The sequence below is a fragment of the Marmota flaviventris genome, chromosome 18, assembly GCF_047511675.1.
Source record: "Marmota flaviventris isolate mMarFla1 chromosome 18, mMarFla1.hap1, whole genome shotgun sequence".
Classification (NCBI taxonomy): Eukaryota; Metazoa; Chordata; class Mammalia; order Rodentia; family Sciuridae; genus Marmota; species Marmota flaviventris.
This window is the reverse complement of record NC_092515.1, coordinates 6,477,774-6,498,920: the sequence shown is the minus strand read 5'-3', so window position 1 is coordinate 6,498,920 and position 21,147 is coordinate 6,477,774. Positions and strand designations below refer to the sequence as shown.

Genomic DNA, 21,147 nt, shown 5'->3' with positions numbered 1-21,147 from the left:
CACGCCCCTTTCCCAGCCCTCCCACCCTCTGTCTCCGCCTGTCCATTCCAAGACTTCGCCTCTAATTTCTGAACTCACTCGGAATTACATCGCCCCCCAAGATGCCTCCCGCGTTTCACCCTCCCTGGGTCCTTCCACCCAGATTTTCTCTCCGCTTCTGAATTCTCTTCCTCATCCTCGATTTGGCTCCCCACTTCAGCGCCCCCCGAGTTCCCTCCTGCACTTTCATCCCCTGGAATTCCATCCTTCCACTCCCGTCCCTAACTGCTTCTGTAGCCCACTTCCACCTCGCCCCGAATTCTGGCCCCCACTCAATTCACTCCCATCCCGCCCCATCTCCGGGTCCAGCGTTCTCATTCAGACGTCGTTTTCCTCTCCTTTAGGGAATTCTTTCTCTCAGTTCCCGCCCCTTCATCTATTCACACATTGTCCCCTCCAGTTTCACTCCACCCAATTTCTTCATCCTTGGGTTCCATTCCTTCCCCCCCCCCCCCCGCTGAATCCCGCAGCCTCTCAGTTCTACTTCTCCGCTCGCCTCGACCCTCTCCCAGTTCCTTCTCTCCCTGAGTTTCATTCCACCCTCTGAATTTCATTCCTTACTGTTATAGCCACCCCCATTGCCCGTTGAGACCTCCGTGGTTCCCTCCCTACTCGGTGTTCTCTCCCCATGCCCCTGGAATGGCTGCGCTTTGGGCTCCGTCCAAGCTCCCTGGGATCTACTCCGCTCTTTAGGTGGTGTCCTCACGGGTTGAACTCGGGCTCCGCCTGTGTCCCCGCCCCCTAGGTACCCCCGCCCTCAGAGTTCTCTCGCTGCCTTCAGGGATCTGTCCCCTTCCCCCGAGCCTGTCCTCCCCTGGGGTCTGTCTAGCCCTGAGTTCTGCTTTGGCCCGGGACTGTCCCCGCCCTCTGAGTTCTGCCTCCACCCCTGGATTCCAGCCCCGCCCCTGACAGTTCTCCAGCCCAGCCCCTCTGGGCTGAGTCCACATCCAGATCCAGGCTCCAGCTGGGTGCTCCTTTCCCCACCGCCTCCCCGCATCGGGCCGCAAATGCATTTGAGATTAAATTTTCATGATGCGGCCAGCGAAGAGGTGAGAGGAGCAGACGGCGCGGCCGGCGGGCGCCGAGAAGCCGGGAAACCACCGACCACCGTGTCCTCTGGCCTCCAGGAGGGACTGGCTGGGTCTCTGGTTCTCACAGTTTTGTCTGTGCTTGACAAACTCCCGGATCCCCGGGAGAAGACTGAGTCGGAACTCCTGGGTCCGGGGAGAAGCGGCGAAGCCATTCAGACGCGCCACCCTGTGGCAGCGAGTCCGGGGCTGGGAGCGGAGGCGGAGGCCGGGGCTCGCGGCCAGGTGTGAGGGAGGAGCAGATGGTGCAGGGGAGGGAGTGGGAAGGGGGCCCCGTCGCTGCCAAATCCTGGCCCTCGCCGGAACCATCACCATGGAGACCAAGGAAAGAGGAAAGGACGCAGCTCCACACTTTTTCCAGACGTAGGAATGAGTTCCTCGGCTGCTGAGGGAGGGTCCCCATCCGAACTACAAGTCCCAGAGGCCGCTGGACCTCACGAGAGTTCCATCTGACCCCATTTCTGCTGGGGAAGGGCAGTTGGGAGATGTAGTCCTTGGAGCCAAACTGATGAGGGTGCGTTGCGCCCTCTGGTGGACACAGCAGCCACATTCGCTTATTCACTCTGGGGCCACAGACCTATCTGAGGGCTACTCCCTCCAGCCCCAGCTTACTTGGTTCCCGCCACACTGGCCTCCTCCCTATTCTTCCAAAATTTACCAATGAGGTTCCTCCTCTTATTTATCCTCCTAGTGCTTACTATGAAAGCAGAGTGTTGGTAGTAATTCATTAACAAACACTGAGTTCCTACTAAGAATCAGGCATTGTCGCACTGAGAATTCAACTCAGCCAGGAAAGATCAAAGTATAAAATCTGAAAAAAATTTCAGGCAATGTTCCAGAAAAAGGATGTGGGTGGCTAGGATGTAGCTCAGTGGTGCTGGATGAGTTTAGCATTCCAGTGGCCCTGGGTTCAATCCCCAGCACCAAAAAGGGGCCTCTGGGACAATGCATGTGTGGGAGGGTGGAGTGGAGAGCACATCTCCAACACAGGAAACAGCACTTGCAAAGTCAGGAGGCAGACGACAACCTGATGGCTTGAGGTCTCAGAGTTTGGTGTAATTGTGATATGGAGCAGGGTTCCAGGAATGGGAAGCCCTCAGGTGAGGGGCAGGAGGCACTAGAGACAATGTGATTGCCAACAGCCAACAGCCTCTTCTCTACATTTGGGTGCACGGGGAGAAATTCTGGTCAGGAAGTGCCCCCTTGAATGCATAACCACCGCATGGGAGCTGAAGAGAACTGAAAACTGGCAGATGAACTGGAGGATGCTAAGTGGAAGTAACACAGAAGCCAAGAGAAGGTGGGAATAAAGGGTGTGGCCACTATCAGTGTGCCTGGGTCCCAACAAAAAGAGATCATATGGAGGCAGGGAAGGGGGCCAGGCCACACAGAGCCTTGACTACTAAGGAGCCTGGACCTTCTCCTGGGGGCTCTGGGGAGCCAGAGGGCTGTGAACCAGAAAAGAACAAGGTCAGCTCAAGACGAATGAAGAGAAAGAGAGAACAGGAGGCTGGGAAGGGGTCCATGGGAAGAGGATAAGGCCTGAGCTGGGGTGGGGACTCTGGGACTACAATCCAACGTCCCTCTTCTCTCCCGGCTTTTTTTGTGTGTGTGGTGCTGGGATTGAATCCAGGGCCTTGTTCATTCGAGGCAAGCACTCTACCAACTGAGCTATGTCCTCAGCCCTCTTTTTTTCTTTTTTGGTACTAGGGATTGAACCCAGGGGTGCTTAACCACTGAGCCACATCCCCAGCCCTTTTTTTCATATTTTATTAAAGACAGGGTCTTGCTGAGTTGCTAAGTGCCTTAATAAGTTGCTGAGACTGCCTCAAGATCCTCCTGCCTCAGCCTCCTGAGCGGCCCTCCCATTCTTCACCCACATATCCCTAGCCAGAGACAGAACAAAGGCAAATATCTTTTATTTCAAGCTAGAGAAGCCACCAGCCTTTTCTCTACATTTGGATGCACGGGGAGAAATTCTGGTCAGGAAGGCACCGACAGAAGGGGCATGGCCACCATAAGTTGCTGAGAGAATAAAAAGAATGAGGACTCAGGACCTGGAAGTGCAGCCCTAGCCCCTTCTCCCTCAGACCCAAGGGTCCAGGCACCCCATGTCCCAGCTTCCTCAATGCCCTCCCCCAGGTACCTTTCTCTTCCGGTGAAAGGCTGCCTTGCTCTCCTCAGAGTTGATCCGCAAGGGGATATAAGCATCCAGGTGATATAGCTGCTGGGGGCCCCCCATCACCAGGCGGTTCTCCCCGATCTCCAACGACAGCCCCAGGGCTCCATCCTGCAGATGTGGTGTAATCAGCTCACCCTCTCCAGCAATGGGACCATAATAACATGGCCCCCAAACAGAAGCCTCACATATTGGGAAACTACATTTAAAGGGCCATAGCATGTCTGAGGCCCTGGTTTTAATTCTGAGTACACACATCTCTCTCTCTCTCTCTCTCTCTCTGTCACACACACACACACACACACACACCTATCTCCCAGAAAAAAGGCAAAAGACAGTAATTAAGGAATTCCCTCAGGCATCCTCAAGGGAGCAGCAGAAGGCAGGCCTATTGGCCTCCTGGCACAGCTTACACAGGGCTGGCAGTGCACATCACCCCACCATTCCAGAGCAGCTCTGCACTCACCAGTTTGGGGAGGTCAATTTCAGCCAAGAGGAGGTCAGGCGCTTCCAGCCAAAGGTTCAGGTGAGGTTTCTCAGGGCTGTGGAAGAGCCAGGTCCAGAACTGAGGACAGCTGCCAGGCCTCTGTCAGCACAGGTGCCTGGCCTGGCTGCTGTTCCCCGTCTGCCTCCATCAGGCCCTGCTACCAGGCAAGAGCACCAGGGCAGAGCCCAGTGTGGGCAAGGAGGACCAAAAGAGGGGTTCGGAGGTGGAGGGGAGTCTTTAGGGGATCTGTGAAGGCCCACCCTTCCTCAGCTGGCCGGGAGCTGGGCGTATACAGGTTCCCCAGCTCCTGGATCCGAGGACGCTGCTGGGAGCGGATGTTCTGCTGCGAGATGGAGCCCATGAACGTCCGATTCTTCAACATGCGCCATTCTGAGGGTGGATTGCAGAGTGAAAAATCACTAGGTCCCTTTGCTCCCTCAGGAGGTCCAGCCCAGCTGACCGCAGGGCCAGAGAAGCTCCGCCCCCTCCCTGGAGGCCTGGGTTCAGCCCATACCTGAAACTTTTCTGGAGGAAGACCCACCCTTCCCAGCATGCACCAATAAAGCCCACCCCAGATGTTCCAGGCCCCGCCCCTATCTGAATGCCCTGGACTAGCTCCACCCGCTCCCTGGCCTCCAGAACCAAGCTAATCTCTCCCAAGGGTCACTCTGGGCTCCATTCCTTTCCCAAGGCCCGGGCCTCGACCCTCACCTGGATTCAGCTGCAAGCCATATTTGTCCTCAAGGCCCTCCCTGGCGATGGTAACCACGAGCTCCCGCAAGAAATCGCTGTTCTACATTGAGAAAGAGAAGAGTTGCAGTAGGGCTGAGGGCTGGAGGGAGAGGCCCCTACCCAGGCCTTACCCACAATTCCACAAAACCTGCATCCTCCAGTAGAAGTCACTGTTGACAGCCACATCGTAAGCGGTACAGCCCTGGCCTTCTGCAGGGAGAGAAAGTGGATGAGATTCCTCCAACCCCCCAGAGTAACCCCACAGCCCAGGCACAGGCAAAGAAACACCAACCAGGGATAGCAGCCAAAGACAGAGACATCAGGGAGTGACAGTTCAACACACAGTCCAGTGGACTCAAACTGGCGTCCAGTCTTCTAGCCTCTCACCACTGGTTCCAAAGATCATGTCCCCAGGGCAGACCCTGCCCTTCCCCAGCTTACAGCCCTCAAGTCAAGGTCTGAGGCCTCCTGCCTGGTTTTGCAAGGCAGGCCCTGTGCCGTGTATCCCTCCAACCTCTAGGGAGCTTATTCCTCCTCAGTAACCTCAGCCTTTCCAACTTCTTTCATTCTTGATTACTAGCCAGTGCAATTTAATAATTCTATCCCCAGCACCTCTAAAATCCTGTCCCTTCAAATCTTATATCTGACAACTCCTCCAAGAAGCCTCCCTCCAGGCCACTGAAGAGTCCCTTAGGGCTGCATCTCCTCCAAAGCAGCCCAAATCACGCCACATTGAAATAACATCCATCACTGGGCACAGTGGCGCCTGCCTGTAATCCCAGAGGCTTGGGAGGCTGAGACAGGAGGATCTCGAGTTCAAAGCCAGCCTCAGTAACAGGGAGGTGCTCGCGCAACTCAGTGAGACCCTGTCTTTAAATAAAAAATACAAAACAGGGCCGGGGATATGGCTCAGTGGTCGAGTGCTCCTGAGTTCAATCCCAGGTACCCCCCAAAATAAATAAATAACACCCACGCCCTTTGCCTGTGGCCATGACTGGGAGTTTCTCAAGGGTGAGATCTGGGTGTGATAAGTCCCATTCCTCTGGCACTGCCCAAAGCTTAGTCCCAGGCTTCTGGAGACACATGTGAATTGCAGAAAAAGATACAGAGGCAGAAAGAGGGACGAGGCAGAGGTGGAGATAAGGGAGAAGGGCAGAGGAGAAAGCACAGACAAAAGAGTGAAAGCTGGCCTGGGACTAAGGCCACAGAATGAGCTGATGAGTGTAGAGCCCTCTGCCCACCCCTCCCCTCTCTGGGCAGGGCAGGAGCGCCAGCCTGGCCAGGTGGGCAGAACCAGATCTCCTCAGGAGACTAGGGATGTGCCACCCACAAAAGGACTGGGGAGCAGATTTCTAGGGAAAAGGATCCTGGGTCCTGGATCTTGGGTTTTAGGGAAGAAGGGACTTAAGAGGCCAGACTCCTAGGTCCTCTGAGGGCACTGACTTGCATCTAGTTCAGCATGTGGCTCTCCCAGACTCATGGGGATGCGAAACCCAGCCTGGTCCTCCTCCAGCATTTGAAGCAGCTCGTCCTCGGTCACGTCAGCCGGAGGTGGGATGGAGGGAGAGTGACAGATGTTGATGAAAACCTTCCCTTCTGAAGAGTTGGTCTTTATGCAGAAACCTGTGGGAGTGGGTTTGGCCTGACCATCTGTCTCTGCACAGCCTCAGTCTCCATCCACCCTTTTGCTGGGTCTGTTTCCCCTTCTGCGGGGGCTCTTTATTCTTTTTCTGGATCTGTTCCCCTTCTCCTTCCTAAGACCCCTGACCCTCTTGCTGAGTCTCTGTCCTCCTTCCACTGTGCTCTTCATCCTCCATCAGCTCTCTCTGGGTCACCAGCCCTAGTGACTTCCCTGGACATCAGACACACACACCAAGCCTTTATACTCAAGTGTTTTGCTCCTTTTTGTTCTTTACTCCCTGTGGTTCAGATGGGGATGCTAGCCAAGCTCTCTACCACTCAGCTACATCCCCACCCCTTCTTTCCTCCTTCTTCTGTCCCCTGGCCTCAGAATCTATACTTGTTCTCTCTGGGTCTCAGTTTCTCTCTGAGACTCTTCCTCTCTGGGTTTCTGTTTTTCTCACCAGCCTGAGGTTGGATCTGTGTAGATTCTGATCTGGTTGTCTGGGCTTGATGGAGTTCTTTGGAAGCCTGTGGAGAAAACAGTCTTCAGGCTTGGAGTCTGCATAATCAGATCCCTCATTTATTCCTTAAATATTTATAGAGTTTTGTTTTTTTTTTATTTTATTTTTTTTAGTGCCAGGGATGGAACTCAGGCCTTTTGCAAGCTAGGCAAGAACTTTATCACTGAACTTACATCCCCAGCCCTATAGCAATTCTTATATATGATGAGAGTTATAGTTGGCACAAAAGCCGGGCCTGGTGGTAGACACCTGTGATCCCAGTAGCTGGGGAGAGTGAAGCAGGAGGATCACGAATTCAAAGCCAGCCTCAGCAAAAGAGAAGTGCTAAGCAACTTAATGAGACCCTGTCCCTAAATAAAGTACACAATAGGGCTGGGGATGTGGCTCAGTGTCCAGTGCCCTGAGTTCAATCCCCGGCACCCCGCCCCCAAATTAGACATTCTACGTCCTCCTCCTCCTCTTCCTTCAAGTACACAAAAAACAACCCCAAACCCATTCCTATCATTTCTTGGAACCTAGCAAACTTTAAGCCAAGCAACTACAATTCCCATAGGCCTGTTAGCACCGTAGTGCATCCCGGGAGCTGTACTCCCATCTCTGAGCACCAAAACATGTCCCAGTTCACTGGGACCCAGAAGTCCAGTCAGTCCGCACCTGCAGCAGCAGCTCCTCGAACCGCGCTGTCTCATCATCCATCGTCTCTGTCTCGCTTAGCTCTGGCACCAGCAGCTTCGAGTCCGCCATGGCCCTAGGAAGGAAACCTAGGTGTCCTCAGTACTTTCGACGTGGCGAGCTTTTCCCGGGATCCGAACTCTGGAGCCTGCTTCCTGCCCCTCAGTCGACGACCTACTCACTATTCTACCGACTTTTCTATTCGAAAACCTAAGAAACTGGCCTGAGGCAACAATTTCATTCTAAATCAGACACGGTCGTGAAATCCTTTGGGAACCAGTATTCCAGGACGCACTCTCGATCCTACTTGCCAAGAGTGTGAATGGAAGCCATACTTCCCGTCCTTTGTAGCCGAGCGACCAGAGTTAGCCACACTTCCGACTACCCCAACGCTCATTCACCAAGCAGGCAACCTTTAAATCACGTGCCAAGTCTGCAGCCACGCCTCTCCCCACAACCAATCAAAAATATGTCCTCAGGACGATGTCCAAATGCCACCCTCCCACCTTTGCCTAACAACCACTGTTGACCAGATGACAGCGCCTTCAGGGTTAGCCACACACTAGATCCGAATCTCTAGCACATGTATTTGGAACTAAAAGCTGCACTTCCTATCTCCAATGCAAAAAAGGGGCGGGAAGACACATCACTACGGGCCACCCTTCTAAACCCAAAGCCCTAGTGTTGGCAGGACACCCTCATTTCCGGTCTCCACTGCCTCCAGGTTTGCGCTCACATGTCCCGAACTACATTTCCCAGCGCCAGCCTGTAGGCGGGGTCATCTGCCCCCAACGCGGGAGGTAATGGACGGGACACGCCCCATCCCGTCGCCCCGCCCCTTCTCGTTGGTCCCGCCCTATCGGAGGGGGCGGTGCCGCCCTTCGGACCTCCAGGTTCCTTCTTTTGGCCAGAGCGGCCAGCAGTTCTTCGCGGAAGACGGTGCGGGTAGGCGATGGCTGAGACGCGCGCAGAGCTCCGCGCGCACGAGATCTTCACTACGCTGGAATACGGCCCGGTGCCCGAGAGCTACGCATGCGCAACGGTGAGGACTTATGGCCGGCACTGCCCACTGCCTTCCCCCGACCTCGCGGCCGCGTCTTCCGCGCAAACTCCCGTGATCCACCGCGGCCGCAACGCAGCTCCGCCCCTTTCGGCTCCCGGGATTCCCGCCACTGCCTAGCACCCGGCTGCTGCTGCAGATCCCTAGTGGTTCTTGTGCTCCACCATCTTTAACGCTCTGTGGTGAATCCTCAGGTCCCCTCCTTAGCATCCCTGTGTAGCTCGCTTGATCACCTGGAGACCTGCAGGACCTGCGCGGCGTCTCCGTGCCTCCTTAGAGGCTCCTTAATGTTTGTGGGGCTCGAGGGAGCTCGGCTCTTTAGATACTTCAGAACTTCCCGTAATTGCCTGCAGCCCCAGACTTCCTCCGAGGGCTCCCGTGATCTCTCTGGCTCTCAAAATACTCCAGGAGGTCCCATGATGCTTCAGGGCCCCTTAAGTTCCTCTTGAGGCCCCTGTACCCCCGGATTTCCTCAGAACTTCCTAGGACTCTCGTGATCCCTCAGGGATCCTCCTGGGCTTCCCGTGGATAATTAGAGCGCCTGGAATTTTCTGTAATCCCAAAAGTAACGCAGAATTCCCTCGTGGGGCTCCCTTGATCTCGCAGAGTCCTCCAAGGTGTGAGGAGCCCAGACTTTAAGGAGGAGAGCAGGAGTCTGGGGCCAGCTGTGGGTCTGGAGAGGAGGGGGTTAGCATCAGGCTTGTCTTCAGTAGGGGTCCTCACTGCTCCTCCAGGTGATAACAGCTGAGATGGGAAGGAATAAGATCACGTGAAAACGTGCAGGAGCCCTCCACATCCCAAAAAGAAACATTGATATCGTCTCGTGAGCATTGCTTCTAGAGTGCTGGGCAGGAGCATGCTCACTTGCAAGATCACTCCAGGAAGACCCAGAGCTCTGGCTTCCTGCTGTGGGTACAGGTTTGGAGGATTGAGAGGGCAAGGACTTGTTCTGGCATCTGGCCAAATGGCTGGGTGACTGACTGTCCCCGCATGGCGAATCCAGGAGGAGCAAAACTGGAGGAAAGACTATGAGTTGATTGTGCCATGTGAGAGCCCTGGAGTCCGCTAAAGCAGTGTGCCAGAGTCCAGTGCTACTTGGGCCGGTACTTCAGGACAGAAAGATAATTGAACTGTAGGAGCGACTGGAAGTGTCACTGTATAGATTCAGATAAGAGGATCTGGGACAAAGTACAGAGAACCCCCACACTTGGAGGCTGGTTAGAAATAGGATGTCCTGAAACAGCAATAATGGTATAATAGCTGATGTTTATTGGGTACTTTCTGAAGTGCCAGCCTCTATGCAAAACGTGATCTCACTTAACCCCTAGAACAATTGCGAGATTATTGTCATAATTTTAGTAACAGCACCCAGAGTTGAAGAGAGAACTAATCTTGCCCATAGTCCACCCGGCTTAAGAGAATTGAAGATCTGAACTTGAACCCATGCTTTCTGAACCCATGGTTTCTCCCCCACCAGCAAAGTTTTCAACCTTTGCTGTGGGCCAGACTCAACAAATGTTTTCTCTTTGGCCTGAGCTTCCTTTTTTGAAAATGTCCATTACTGGCCAATTATTTCCATGTAAACATCTGGTATTCCAGCTTGTCTTGGAAAAAAAATTCCAAAATTCGGCAACCTTTGGCTCCAGTACCCTGACAAAAATCATCTGGGACCAATTGCCACTGTCATAAATTAAATAGGTTGTAAGCTCTTAGTCTCCAGCAGGCCCTCTTCTATGTACTTGATCTGCCAGACGTTATGGACATTCTTCTGGGTTTTTTCTTTGGGGGAGAGATTTTCCATAGAGTAATAGGCACTCATGAACTCCACTGACCCATCTCTCCACTTGAGCGTGATCAACACTTCATCTGATGTTGATTCCTTTTATCTCTTTATTTATTTCTTTCTTTTTAGAGTAAACAAATCCCAGATGTCATGTTATGTCATGTTTCCTGTACTTTTCTATTTTCTTTCTTTCTTTCTTTTTTTTTTTTTTTTTTTCTTTTTTGGTACCAGAGATTGATTGAAACCAGGGCACTTAATCATTGAGCACATCCCAAGTCCCTTTTTGTATTTTATTTAGAGACAGGGTCTCTGAGTTGTTTATGACCACACTAAGTTGCTGAGGTTGGCTTTGAACTCACAATCCTCCTGCCTCAGCCTCCCCAGCTGCTGGGATTACAGGCATGTGCCACTGTGCATGGCTACCATACATTTTTTTTAATCTATTTCTAACAGATAAGGACTTATTTTGTTATATAATCATGCCATTATCACATTTCACAGCATTAACATTCTGTAATATCTAATGCCTAGTTCATGCTCACATATCCCTGACTTTCAAAAATGCCTCTTTCCCCTCTGGGCATTTGTGTTCATAACCTTGGGTGCAGGGTAATGTGTTAAGAGGGTGCTAAGAGAAGAGTTTGTAGGAAAAAAATCGGAAGTATGCATTGGATTTAGCGACCCAGAACACATGAAGGGTGAGATCCAGTGAAGGCCAGGGTTAGAGTAGCATTACTGGGCATGAATTGTGTGTAGTTCCTTTGTTCTTCACCACAGCCTTGTGAGAAAGGCACTGCAATCTGCCCCTGTTCCAGAGCCTTAACAGAGGCAAAGAGTAGTATTATAACCCCCTGGTTAAGGTTGCATATCAGGAAGTATCAGAGCCAGCACTGAAACTCATGCTGACATCCAAACTCCCCTGGGCAACCTGTATGTGTCACACCGAGGGCTCAGGTGGACACTTCACAGCCAAATAGGCTGCACAAGGCAGATCAACATCAGGCTTGTCTTCACTAGAGGTCCTCACTGCTCCTCCAGGTGATAACAGCTGAGATGGGAAGGAATAAGATCACATGAATAGGTGCAGGAGCCCCACATCCCAAAAAGAAACAGATATTGATATCGTCTCGTGAGCATTGCTAGAATACTAGTCAGGAACATACCCACTTGCAAGATCACTCCAGGAAGCACCAGAGCTCTGGTTTCCTGCTGGATATGTATGGTACATTTCCAGTCTTCCTAGACCAGGTGCAGTGGGCCAGTCTATCTCCTAGTAACAGCTGAATTATGTCAGGTTTCCAGGGAAACAAAATTAACCTGAGGTCATTTCTTCATGGATGAGAAAAGATTTTTATTAATTTTTTGTTCAAAGTCTTCATGTCATTAAAAGTCCAAAGGACATCCTTCCTGTGTCACTGGGAATGTAAAATGGCACAGATGCTGTAGAAAACAGCACTGTTAAGCATGGAATTGCCATGTGGCCCACCAATTCCCCTCTATAGCTACGTGTACCCCAGAAGATCAAAGACATATATTCAAACAGTTTTGCACATGCGTGCTCACAGCAGCATTACTCAAGAACCAAAAGACTAAAGCACTGTGAATGCCCAACTACTGATGAATGGATTTAAAAAAAAAAAGTGTTTGTCCATACAGTGGACTAGTATTTCACCTTAAGAAGAAGTGAAGTCCTGATGCATTCTACAATGTCGATAAACTGAAAACACGCTAAGTGAAAGAAACCAGATGCAAAAGGATCACATCATATGATCATATTTATAGGAAGTGCTCAGAATAGGCAAATCCACAGAGACAAAAGGAAGATTAGTTTTTGTTAGCGGAGAGGGGGAAATGGAAAGTGACTGCGTGTTCTGAGGATAGGTTTCCTTTTGGGTGATGAGAGTGTTCTAGAAGCTAGACACAGTGGCACACACATGTAATCCCAGCTACTCAGGAGGCCGATGGTCACAAGTTGGAGGCCAGCCTTGGCAACTTAGGAGGGGCTGGGGCTGGGAATGTAACTCAGTGGTAAAGAGCTGGTCTAACATGTGCAAGGCCATGAGTTCCATCTCTAGTACCACAAAAAAGGAAGAAAATGTTTTACAACTAGAGAGAGGTGATGATTGCACAGGCTACTTTTAAAAATTACTAAAATAGTAAATTTTAGGTATATTTTACTACACACACACACACACACACACACTGGTAGTGTAGCTCAATAGAAGCACACACACACACTGGCTGGTAGTGTAGCTCAATAGAAGATCATGGGCCCTGGGTTTGGTCCCCAGTGCCAAAAAAAGAAACAAGAAGAAACTGATGGACTGAGGATACAAGTGTCTCTTCCCAGAGGACTCAGGGTGGGGACCGAGCTGCTCCAGTATGGTCACAGGCCCTTTTCCAAACTCTTCCCCTAGGCCTGGCTGGACACTCAGGACCGGTGCTTGGGCCACTATGTCAATGGGAAGTGGTTAAAACCTGTGCACGGGGACATAGTGCCATGGTGGGATCCCATCTCAGGTATGAGATGTCCCCTGGTCATTAGGGGAAGGAGAGACCTTTGTGCCTTCCCAGCTCTTTGCTTAGGGCAGAGGGCAGGGAATAAGCGGGGAGGGGCTGCTGTCTGGTTCCTCCTGGTGGTAACCCTGCTAACTGTGGTTCCAAGTCCCTACAAAGGCTCTTTGAAGTTGCTTTCTACTAAAGTCCCTTCCTTGCCTGTGGGAGGTGATCAGAGCAAAGACCAGTGACAAAACAAGCCCAAAGGGAAGCTGGGACCAGCTTCACTGCCCTAGACCTTCCCAGGCTCCAGGAGTCTTAATTTCTGCCAGTTCTCACACAAACTCCCCACATCTCTGCTCCCATCTCTGTACCCCAACTTTTCTCCCCAGGAGAGAAGTTGGCCACTTGCCTCCAGGCACAGAAGGAGGATGTGGCTGCAGCAGTGGAAGCAGCTAGGAACTCCTTCCTGAGCTGGAGCAAGCTCCCTGGAGCTGCACGTGCCCAGCACCTGACCAGGTGATGTAGTTGAGCTGTGGCCCCAGAGGTGGGGAGGAACTACATCCCCTGGCATCCACTGGAGACTGGAAATGGCTACTCCATTTCCCAATCTCCCACTGAATTGATTGGCAGCTGAATTTCATATTCCCAGGGTGCATTTGGGTCTTTAGTGGGCACAACATCTATTTCCCACCATTCACTGGTAGCCACAAAGCCTCTGTTTCACAGAATGTACTTGGGGTTCATCATGCCCCCATTTCTCAGCAGTTCATTGGCGTTGTTCTCCAGCACGCATTGGGGGCAGTTAGGAACAAAGATTCCATTTCCTAAAATACAGTTGAGATTAGAGAATAAGAGTTAAGTTCCCAATATGTTTTTGGGGGGTCACTGGTGGCCAAGACCCTTCCACAGCACTCTCAGGGTTTGAGAATTTCCCCAACTGCATTTCCCATAAATATTGGGTGCCCTCTGCTTCTGGTAAATTGTGAGGGTTCCCCAGAGGCTCATGGGCATCAATGTTGTCCCGGGTTGGACCCTCCCCATATTTCTTCCCTAGGTTGGCCAAGATGATTCAGAAGCACCAGCGGCTGCTGTGGACCCTGGAGTCCCTGGCGACTGGGCGGGCCATTCGCGAGGTTCGGGATGGGGATGTCCCACTGGCCCAGCAGCTGCTGCAGTTCCACGCAGTCCAGGCGTACACCCAGGAGGAGGCGTTGGCAGGCTGGGAGCCTGTGGGTGAGAACCTGGATCCCTGCACCAGTCCCCGCCTCCTGCGTGACACAGTGTGCTGGATCAGTCCTCTCATTAATTCTCTTTTCCTTGCAGGCGTTGTTGGCCTCATCTTGCCACCCAAGTTCTCCTTCCTTGAGATGATGTGGAGGATTTGCCCTGCCCTGGCCATGGGTAAATGATGAGCTGGGGTCCCAGCTCTTAGATCTGAGAGCAGAAGAGATTGGGGGTCTAGAGGAAAGAGGGCTGGGGCCTGGACTCCTGGGTTTGAGGGAGGAGGACTGAGGGTTAGATTTCAGTGTCCTTGAGTCGTCCCCCTTCCTCAGGATGCACTGTGGTGGCCCTTGTGCCCCTGGCTTCTCCAACACCCCTCCTCCTGGCCCAGCTGGCAGGGGAGCTAGGATCCTTCCCGGGGATAATCAACGTGATCAGTGGCCCTGCCTCCCTGGGGCCTGCTCTGGCCTCCTGGCCTGGAGTCCAGAAGGTGGCCTTCTGTGGAGCCATTGAGGTATCTTCAGGGTTGGAAGTGGGGTGGGACAAGGCTGGGGCCTGGAGTGTCCTGCCCCAGCTGAAGCCTGCAGGGGTCCCTCAGGAAGGACGTGCCCTGCAACGGACGCTGGCAGGTGAGGGGGCTGAGCTGGGCCTGGCGCTGGGCACAGAGTCACTGCTGCTGCTGACAGACTCGGCGGACGTGGACTCAGCTGTGGAGGGTGTTGTGGATGCAGCCTGGTCTGACCGCAGCCCGGTGAGATCTGTGCACTCGTGTCTCCCACATCCTGGGGGAGCGCTGTGTCTCCTCAGACCTGGGGGTTTAAGTCTCTGTTCACTTTGTTGGTTCCTTGGGTCTAAAAATGCTGTTTTTTTTTTTTTTAAGAACTCTCTTCATTTATCTGAGTGTCCATGTTCCTACTTTTCCATCCTCTGACTTCACTCTTAAGATCATCACTTTTCTGTACTCTTGCCCTGGGTTTGGTCCTCACCACTTCTCCATGACCCTCCTCCTCCCTCAGGCCCAGCCCTCTGTGCCCTCCCGTCTTCCCTATGTGGGCCCTGACCGTGCCCATCTCCTAACAGGGGGGCCTCAGGCTCCTTGTGCAGGAGTCTGTGTGGGATGAAACCATGAAGAGGCTCCAGGTACGCATGGGTCGGCTTCGAGGTGGCCAAGAGGTGGATGGGGCCGTGGACATGGGGGTCAAGGAGCCTACTGCGTATATCCTGGCCCGGAACTATGTGGAGGAGGCCCGGAAGCAGGGTGCACAGGTTAGCTCTGGGACATCCATTGTGGTACTGAGGTGGAGAAGCCTGGAGACTGAACTCCTGGGTCTGAGGGAGAAAGATGCGGGGCCTGGACCCCTGGGTCTGAGGGAGGTGGGCCTGTGGTGACTTCCAGATCTATTTCTCTCCTTCTTAGGTGTTCCAGGCTAGTGAAATGCCCTCAGTTAGCCCATTCTGTCCCCCAACCTTGATCACTGGTCTGCCCCCTGCCTCCCCATGCGCCCAAGCAGAGGTGAGTCCCTAGGGTGCCAAGAGTCCTGTTCCATCCACTGTCCTCAGCCAGTCCTGGGCAGCAGCACTCTATCTGCAGAAACCCTGGGGAGACCTGGGACCTGGGTCTGGGGGCTGCTGCCTGCTGTAGGCTTGTCCCCTAATGGGTGGGGTGATCAAAGGGGGCATTTGCCCAGCCACTGAGCTTCCTGACACCCCTTTCAGGTGCCATGGCCTCTGGTCATGGCCTCCGCTTTCCGCACAGCCAAGGAGGCCTTGGCCATAGTCAATGGGACGCCCCGCGGAGGCAGCGCCAGTGTGTGGAGTGAGAGGCTAGGGCTGGCGCTGGAGCTGGGCTATGGGTCAGTACTGACACTGTCCACCGGGGCACAAAGGGCAGCCTGTGAGCATGGTCCGAGCACCTCTTCTCCATCTCCTGTCTCCCTTCCCTCTGGGCCTCTTCCTCCCCACTTCCTGTTTTTTGATATCTCTATCTCCACTGCAGGCTCCAGATGGGCACAGTGTGGATCAATGCCCATGGCCTTCGAGACCCTGCAGTGCCCACAGGCGGCTGCAAGGAGAGTGGGTCTTCCTGGCACGGGGGCCTGGATGTGAGTGTCTGTCCTCTTGTCACCACCCCTACGTCACTTTAATGCCTACTCTCACCTGTGTCCATCTTGCACCTGCTGATAACACCCCTCTCCTAGGGTCTGTATGAGTATCTGCGGCCCTCAGGGACCCCTGCCCGCGTGCCCTTCCTTTGTGAGAATCTGAACTATGACACCTTTGGCCTTGCTGTGCCCCCAGCCCTGCCAGCTGGTCCAGAAATGGGGCCCAGGTGAGCCATTCCAGGGCTCAGTGGTGTGGGGAAGGAGGGGGAAGTTCCATCAGGCTCCGCCAGCCAAGGGTGGGAGGACTGGAAGGAGGCTTGTTCGTGGCACTCCTGGGTCCCCAGGTCCTGAGCTGCCTTCTGGGTCTTAGTGCCTCACACCCTGGGGCTGGTGAGTCTCAGTCCTGCCTGACAACGGTCTGTTCTGGTTCACAAGAGCAGAAGTTGAAAGTCCCCCAGAGGCTCATGGGAGCTGGGGTGATCTGTGCAGCGGGGTAGAGCATGGGGTCTGAGCAGACCCAGGACCCCCTCACACTTCACTGGCACACAGCCCAGCACCTCCCTATGGAGTCTTCGTGGGAGGCCGTTTCCAAGCCCCTGGGTCCCGGAGCTCCAGGCCTATCCAGGATTCTTCTGGCAACCTCCATGGCTATGTGGCTGAGGGTGGGGCCAAGGATGTCCGGGATGCTGTGGAGGCCGCTCACCAGGCTGCCCCTGGGTAAGAGGACTCACATGGGAAGCTTTGGGCCACGGGGTGACAGAGGTGGTCATGTGGGACCCTCAATAGGTGGTGGACCCTGGGGCTTGGATCCCCAGGGTGGGGGCTGCAGACAAAAGTGGGTGTCTGGAAAGCACTCGGACCAGGACACTACTCCCAGTGTGCATTGTCCGCCCACAGCTGGGCAGGCCAGTCACCAGGAGCCCGGGCGGCCCTACTGTGGGCTCTGGCAGCTGCACTGGAGCGCCGGGTACCCGCCCTGGCGTCGAGGCTGGAGAGGCAGGGAGTGGAGCTCAAGGCAGCCAAGGCGGAGGTGGAGCTGAGCATTCAGCGACTCCGGACATGGGGAGCCCAGGCCCAGGCCCAGGGCCACACCCTGCAGGTGAGAGGGGGTCTGTGGACAGAGCAGGCAGCCAGGCGGAGGGTCAGAGCAAAGGCTATGGAATGAGCCGGGTTTGGGTTCAGGCCCAACTCCACCCCCTCCCAGCTGCGTGGTCATCAGCAAGTGGCGTCACGTCTCTGCACCTGTTTCCTCATCTGTGTAATGGGCATCCGGCCCACCTCCCAGAGTAGTTGTCCAGATTATGGTCATTGATGCATTACTGGACCATAATCTCCATTTAGCAGCTGTAACCATGATGGCTTTTCTATCTTTCCTTTCTTTTTTAATTGGTGGTACTCGGGATCAAACCCGGGCTCATGCCTGCTAGGCAAGCGGCTCTACCACTGAGTCACATCCCCAGTCTATAATGACTTTTTTTTTGACAGAAGAGAATAGAAGATAGGAAATAATGTACTGCACAGAATATTGTCTCCTGGGATTTTTGTTTTATTTATATACATACATATTATTTGGTTAAATATATGTACGGGCTTAGGCAGGCATGGTGGCATGCACTTATAATCCCAGTGACTCTGGAGACCAGGGCAGGAGGATTACAAGTTCAAGGTCAGCCTCAGCAATTTAACAAGATCCTATCTCAAAATAAAAATAAAGAGCAGTGGGGATGTAGCTTAGGGTTAAAGTGCCCCTAGATTCAATCCTGGACACACACACACACACAGTTACACTCACACACAGGTTTGATGTGAATGAATCATGGACCAGTGTCCTGGGGCACCACTGGAGTGCTCAGGAATAAGGCTGATAAAAAGATGGCGAGTCCCTTGACCTGTCCTCATGTCCTCCTCCATAAGTAGCATGCAGTTGGACAGTTTTACAGTTGTGATCAGTCTCATGCATTTGTGAAAACTAACTGAGTTAAGTGATCAGTGCCTGACAGACATCCAAGGACTCCAAAGATGTCTCCTCACAGCCGGCCAGTGAGCACGGGAAAAGACACTGAGGTGGAGCCCTGCCTAGCACTGATGACACCTGGGTTCCAGCTCCGCACTGGAAAGGGGGGGCGGAGAGGAGGAAGTCAGGTATGGTGGCACTTGTCTGTGATCCCAACTGCTTGGGAAACTAAGGCAGAAGGATTGCTTCAGCCCAGGAGTTCAAGGCCAGCCTGGGCTACACAGTAAGACCCCCACCTTAAAACAAAGAAAAAGTAATTCCTGGGTTTTAACCTAGGAAATGAGAGCATATGCCCATACAAAGATTTATGCACAGATATTCATCATAATAGTGTTCACCACTATCTATAAAAACCTAGAAATGAAGCAACCAAAACATCCCTCATTGGGTTGATAGATAAACAAATGTGATACATCCTGACAATGGAATCCATCTCTGCCACCGTGACTCTGGAGACCACAAATATGCCACAACATGGCTGGACACACGCCTGTAATCCAAGCCCCTTGGGAGGCTGAGGCAGGAGAATCTCAAGTTCAAAGTCAGCCTCAGCAAAGGCAAGGTGCTAAGCAACTCAGTGAGACTCTGTCTCTAAATAAAATACAAAATAGGGCTGGGATGTGGCTCAGTGGTCAAGTGCTCCATTACCCACCCCCCGTGCCCCAAAAAGAAGCCACAACAAGAACAAACTTAGAGTAATTACTCTGAGCCAGGGAAGCCAGGTTAGGGTAGACACTGAAGCCTGGAGGGTAGCTCGGTGTCAGAGCCTGGGCCTAGCATGCTGGAGGCCCTGAGTTCCATTGCCCACACAGAAAAAAAAAATTTTAAAAAGCAAATAATACCACAGTGCAAACTATAGGACTCCGTGGTTATACTAGTCTAGAAATAAAAACTAATCTCTAAGGGTAGAAGGCAGATCAGTGATTGGCTAGGGACATGGAGGGCTCATATAGGGTAGCAGGTGGCAGGTGGGGATTAAGAGGCACAGGAATAGGGGAGAGTTCATGGAAGAGTTCATATGCATACTGTCAAAACTTGTCAAATTGTACCCTTTACAGTGTGTAGTTTGGCAAATGTCAGTTATATTCAGTAAAGCTTTTGTAAAACACACACACACACACAAATCAGCCCACAGGCTGGGTTCTCAGCTCTCTGCACACATTAACTCATTTTATCCTAATAACAAATCTGTAAGGTTGGCACTGTTATTATTTTGAAGGTAGGCCACAGGCTCAGAGGGGTTAAGTAACTTGTCCAAGGTTGCATAGCTGGTGAGTGGCTGTCTGGCTCTGGAGTTCTGTACCCTACACCATCACCTGGCCATATAATATTGGGGTTTTTATGGAAAAGCAAAGATGGGGATGTGAAGAAGAAAGGGGCAGGTGACAGAGAAACCTATGGGAGGTCAGTTGGGCTCCCCTGCCCCACCCTTGACCTAACCCCTGTCCCTTAGGTAGCAGGGCTGAGAGGCCCTGTGCTCCGGCTTCGTGAGCCGCTGGGTGTGATGGCCATCGTGTGCCCTGACGAGCTGCCCCTGCTTGCCTTTGTGTCGCTGCTGGCTCCTGCCCTGGCCCATGGCAACACTGTAGTCTTGGTGCCTAGTGGGACCTGTCCCCTGCTTGCCCTGGAGGTCTGCCAGGTACAGTCTCACCTGCCTATACATTTTCCTGATGCTCCCCCCAGGTCTGCAGGAGCTCCGCTGTCTTCCCACCCTCTTTGGTAACCATAATAACCCCAGGCCCAGCATCCCAGACTAAGCTGGTGCATTCCTCCCCGAGCCCAACAGCCACTCCCTGATGCACACTCCTGACCCAACCCCACTCCCCCCTAGCCCTGGGTGGCCCACTCTCTCACCCCCTAGGATATGACCACCCTGTTCCCTGCTGGCCTCGTGAACGTGGTGACAGGAAATCGGGACCACCTGACCCGCTGCCTGGCCTTGCACCAGGACATTCAGGCCCTGTGGTACTTCGGATCTGCTCAGGTACCCTTCTGGAAGCACCGCCCCACGCCCTGAGCACTCCTGTTGTTAAAGGCAATGAGGGTCAGTGGTTTGTACCTTTAGAACCCTGGTTGGTAAGAAAGAGGATCTCCTTAGCAACAAAGATATTGGCTGACCTGTTGCTAAGGACCACACCCTGGCAATCGAGTCAGGTCCAAAGTCTACCCTCTTAAACATCCCTTTGGCAACCAGTGGGAACTCTCGGGCCTGGAGCTCATTCCTTTGAGCGTGGGCGTTGAAGAAGAGGAAATTCCCTAGCCACGGGTCAGCCTCTTTCCCTCAGCATCTGGAGGGGTTGTTTGCTAGGAGCCGAGCATCCAGCTAGGTCAAACCTTGAGGTCTCTCCAAAGAATCCTCATTGCTAAGGAAGCAGCTGCTTAGCAACCAAGCCTCTGGCAGTGCTAATCCTATCCTGTCCCCATCCCAGGGCTCCCAGTTTGTGGAGTGGGCCTCAGCAGGAAACCTCAAGCCTGTGTGGGTGAACAGAGGCTGCCCGCGGGCCTGGGATCAGGAGGCCGAGGGGGCAGGCCCAGAGCTGGCGCTGCGGGCAGCACGGACGAAGGCCCTGTGGCTACCCATGGGGGACTGATGTGTGAGTGCCATGCACCCCACCTCAAATGCAGAAGAGATGGATTCCAGCAGATGCTAGATGCCTGGAACGTTCCTCTCGTGGTTCCTGGGTCCCCCAATAAACTGTCTGACCTGACCTGCTATGTTTCTGAGGGAGGAGGGGACAGCAACTCTGATTTGTATGAACCCCTCCAGTTCAGCATCACAGTGGGTGGCTCCAGGACAACACAGCACTTGTGAGACAGATAAAGGGGACTCTGAGAGCCCCCACACAGGGCAGTCTGAGGGGGCAAAAGGAGGAGTCAGAGGGAAGTCCCTGGAAGGCTCTGTTCCCGTGGGTGGTATCAGGGTCCTTCCCGTTAGGTCTCCCATTGCTTACCCTGGCCAGAGCCAAGTGTGCAGGCAGGTCTGCACCACAGCATTCACGACAGGGAAATCTAATTGGCCAGCCTGAGCCAGGGGTCTGCCTCCATCCAGGCTCTCCAGCCAGCATATCAACGTGCCAGTTGCCACCTCAGGTCAGGCATGTTCAGGGCACCGGGGGAGGCAAGTGCC

General features: G+C 53.2%; 2 protein-coding genes across 4 annotated transcripts; one reads left to right on the top strand and one right to left on the bottom strand.

Annotated features, from left to right (window-relative positions):
- Positions 1–3,029: 3,029 nt before the first annotated feature.
- Pih1d1 (PIH1 domain containing 1) lies at positions 3,030–9,020 on the bottom strand. Of its 3 annotated transcripts, none has more exons than XM_071604914.1 (10): positions 8,635–9,020; positions 7,324–7,417; positions 6,610–6,676; positions 5,969–6,148; positions 4,674–4,735; positions 4,505–4,586; positions 4,054–4,183; positions 3,773–3,848; positions 3,274–3,417; positions 3,030–3,152 (listed from the first exon to the last, which is right to left on the bottom strand). In XM_071604914.1, exons 2-10 carry the CDS (start codon positions 7,411–7,413, stop codon positions 3,111–3,113), a joined length of 873 nt encoding a protein of 290 aa, XP_071461015.1. In that variant the 5' UTR covers positions 7,414–7,417; positions 8,635–9,020; the 3' UTR covers positions 3,030–3,110. The 3 variants fall into 3 exon arrangements, with proteins under 3 accessions (XP_071461015.1, XP_027776123.1, XP_027776121.1); XM_027920322.2 differs by lacking the exon at positions 8,635–9,020 and adding an exon at positions 8,229–8,313; XM_027920320.3 differs by lacking the exon at positions 8,635–9,020 and having other exon boundaries at positions 7,324–7,917.
- Aldh16a1 (aldehyde dehydrogenase 16 family member A1) lies at positions 8,294–20,728 on the top strand. Its single transcript, XM_027920319.3, has 17 exons — positions 8,294–8,383; positions 12,602–12,704; positions 13,073–13,199; positions 13,738–13,916; positions 14,007–14,084; positions 14,237–14,418; positions 14,503–14,655; positions 14,985–15,170; positions 15,322–15,417; positions 15,621–15,757; positions 15,901–16,006; positions 16,103–16,233; positions 16,556–16,723; positions 16,904–17,105; positions 19,474–19,659; positions 19,882–20,004; positions 20,450–20,728. Exons 1-17 carry the CDS (start codon positions 8,294–8,296, stop codon positions 20,609–20,611), a joined length of 2,409 nt encoding a protein of 802 aa, XP_027776120.2. The 3' UTR covers positions 20,612–20,728.
- The last annotated feature ends 419 nt before the right edge of the window (positions 20,729–21,147 follow it).

What these genes read in the sequence shown, in the direction of transcription:
- Aldh16a1 (XM_027920319.3), top strand. Translation starts at nt 8,294, where the DNA reads ATGGCTGAGACGCGCGCAGAGCTCCGCGCGCACGAGATCTTCACTACG. An exon ending in CCTTCTGTGGAGCCATTGAG is followed by an intron (nt 14,419 to 14,502) that starts GTATCTTCAGGG and finishes GGGGTCCCTCAG; the next exon opens with GAAGGACGTGCCCTGCAACG. An exon ending in CCCGGAAGCAGGGTGCACAG is followed by an intron (nt 15,171 to 15,321) that starts GTTAGCTCTGGG and finishes TCTCCTTCTTAG; the next exon opens with GTGTTCCAGGCTAGTGAAAT.
- Pih1d1 (XM_071604914.1), bottom strand. Translation starts at nt 7,413, where the DNA reads ATGGCGGACTCGAAGCTGCTGGTGCCAGAGCTAAGCGAGACAGAGACG. An exon ending in ACAGATCCAACCTCAGGCTG is followed by an intron (nt 6,149 to 6,609) that starts GTGAGAAAAACA and finishes CCACTCCCACAG; the next exon opens with GTTTCTGCATAAAGACCAAC. An exon ending in TCCCGGCCAGCTGAGGAAGG is followed by an intron (nt 3,849 to 4,053) that starts GTGGGCCTTCAC and finishes GCTCTTCCACAG; the next exon opens with CCCTGAGAAACCTCACCTGA.